The 2,221-nt window shown below is 45.4% G+C and overlaps 1 protein-coding gene across 2 annotated transcripts in view; it reads left to right on the top strand.

The window, feature by feature from the left end:
- The first annotated feature begins 647 nt into the window (after positions 1–647).
- The window catches only part of RILPL1 (Rab interacting lysosomal protein like 1), an 82,213-nt gene continuing 80,639 nt past the window's right edge, over positions 648–2,221 (top strand). Inside the window, exon 1 of one of the 2 annotated variants that reach the window (XM_068244567.1) lies at positions 648–1,151. In XM_068244567.1, coding sequence (XP_068100668.1) covers positions 867–1,151 — 285 coding nt within the window. In that variant the 5' untranslated portion in view covers positions 648–866. The remainder of the gene's footprint in view (positions 1,152–2,221) is intronic. The other variant, XM_068244558.1, reaches the window with a different exon arrangement.

The raw sequence follows: 2,221 nt of genomic DNA, 5'->3' as shown, positions 1-2,221 counted from the left end.
TCTGTCTAGTGACATGTTCGGTTGCTTTGAAAGTGGCTGGAGGGACAATGATGTGGACCTCAACATAGTAAGGAGAACAAACGGCTCAGCCTAGACAACCTAGCACTCCGAATCTTTCGCTGGTTGGGGGCCGCCTTGGCTGAAAACCACCGAGCGTGGGTATGAAACCTTAAAGTATGGTAGAGACATAAACTATCTATGACTATGGTAGGGAATAGACTGTGAGCTTATCTGAAAGTCGGTTGGCATGACTGTGTGAACACGAATGACTAAAGACCTCCTCTTATTCCAGTTCAGCCTCCTCTAATTCCACTTCCACAGATAAAAACTCATCAGGGAAGACAAATTATTCTAACTTCCTCTCTAAATATAGGACTATACAGAATACATGAAAGAATGGCAAAGCAAGACAAACGCAAACATGGGCCAGAGAAATTTGGTAAAAAAAACAAAAACAACTAAAGACTGTCAAGCCAAAAAGAAGCAGTTTTAAGGGGAGTATCACAAGCCTGACATGTAGCCTATTTACAGATCTGATGGAGTGTAATTTGTAATGCAACCCTCCATGTGTTTTGTGAATGGGTTAATAAAGATGCCAAGCTGGACATGCGCATTGGCGCCCTCTGGTGTCATACTTTCAGATCGCGTGTTGATGCACAGAGTTGCTTGGCAGCTTTCCTGCACTCTGATTAGAAGGCCAGCAGCACAAGCCTGAGCTCTGGAGAGTATGTTGGCCGTGCATGTTATATGAGATCCCGCACATGATCTGAGAGTCTCTGCAGGAAGAGATCGCCCTTCCCCCGGCTAGCCCAGCGGGAGGAGGTTGCGTTGAGGGCAGGAAGGAGGTTTGGAGGAGGGGAAAAGCCATGGAGGAGCTCTCAGCCCTGGAGAAGAATGTGGCCGAGTTGACGGTCATGGATGTGTATGACATCGCCTCTGCAGTGGGACAGGAGTTTGAGAGAATCATTGACCAGTATGGCTGCGAGGCCATAGGCAGGCTGATGCCTAAAGTGGTGAGAGTTCTGGAAATCCTGGAGGTTCTGGTCAGTAGAAACAGCATCAACCCAGAGATGGAGGAACTGAGACTGGAGCTGGACAGGCTGAGACTTGAGCGGATGGACAGAATAGAGAAGGAGAAGAAGCATCAGAAGGTGAGGCTCCTGCTACATTTGGATTTTTAGGAAATAGTCCTCCAGAATCCCGCTGGAATAGTAAAAGCTTGCGGTTTTTATGGCAGTAGATTGGCAGTCAGGATGTCATCAAACTTGTGAGATTAGAAGAGTTCAGGCTGTCTCCCAAGCTGTGAAGTGCAGCAAGTAGACGTCATGAGTTTTTATTAGAGGACGAGTGCACAAGGCCAGTCTGCTCATCCCTACTGGTGGTCACTGCCACTCACAATCAGCAGTGTTGGGGAACACGGGACACTGAATCATCCAGCTAGCACTCCTATAACATGCCTGCCCTGTTTACATCTGCATTGTGCCATGGAATGTGTGGCTTCAGGCTGACTAATCATCCTGGGAAACTATCAATTGCAACATTTTATTTACTTAGTAATTATAATTTCCCTGTCTTAGAACAGAGGATATTTAAAAAAAATGTATATGTGGCTTCATAGTAGCAAATGCTTTCCAAAAAAGGGTAATTATTATAGTTGTTGTATTTGGTAGGGTGATCTTTTTTTGTTCATTTTACTCTTCTGTAAAATCCTAGTTGTTCTGCTGCTGCTGCTCTGGTTTGTCAAAGTTCTTAGCAACATCCTAGGATAACGGCTGTGACTAGTTTGGTGGCCTGGGTGATGTTCTCCCCTCTGTGTCTGTATAGGTTAATGAGGCAGAGTATCATGGTGCCCTCCCCCAGAGCGCGAGGAAACAGGCTGCTGTTATTGTCACTTCTGTAAAATCCCTCTCATTTAAGTAGCTGTATTGGATTAGTGGAGCAGTGAACCAAAAGGAAAATGGCAGGAAAAACCGCTAACACCCTGTTGAAATAGTTACTTGGCTACGGCCCTTATTCCTCCTACAATGTACTTTTTCATTTTCTGTTGAAAATAACTTTTCAGCATTCTGCAAATTAAAAAGCACTGTCAAAATTATTCATAGCCTTTCGCTAGCTGGTGGCTCTTGCTGACCGCCTAACGCAGGATGACGGGGGCAGAGATGCTCTGTTATTACTCAGCATCATCTCTTGAGGAACAAGATTTGTAGACCCTGCAGCAGCG

This window comes from Hyperolius riggenbachi, chromosome 1 (genome assembly GCF_040937935.1).
Source record: "Hyperolius riggenbachi isolate aHypRig1 chromosome 1, aHypRig1.pri, whole genome shotgun sequence".
Classification (NCBI taxonomy): Eukaryota; Metazoa; Chordata; class Amphibia; order Anura; family Hyperoliidae; genus Hyperolius; species Hyperolius riggenbachi.
This window is presented reverse-complemented; position numbering and strand designations above follow the sequence as displayed.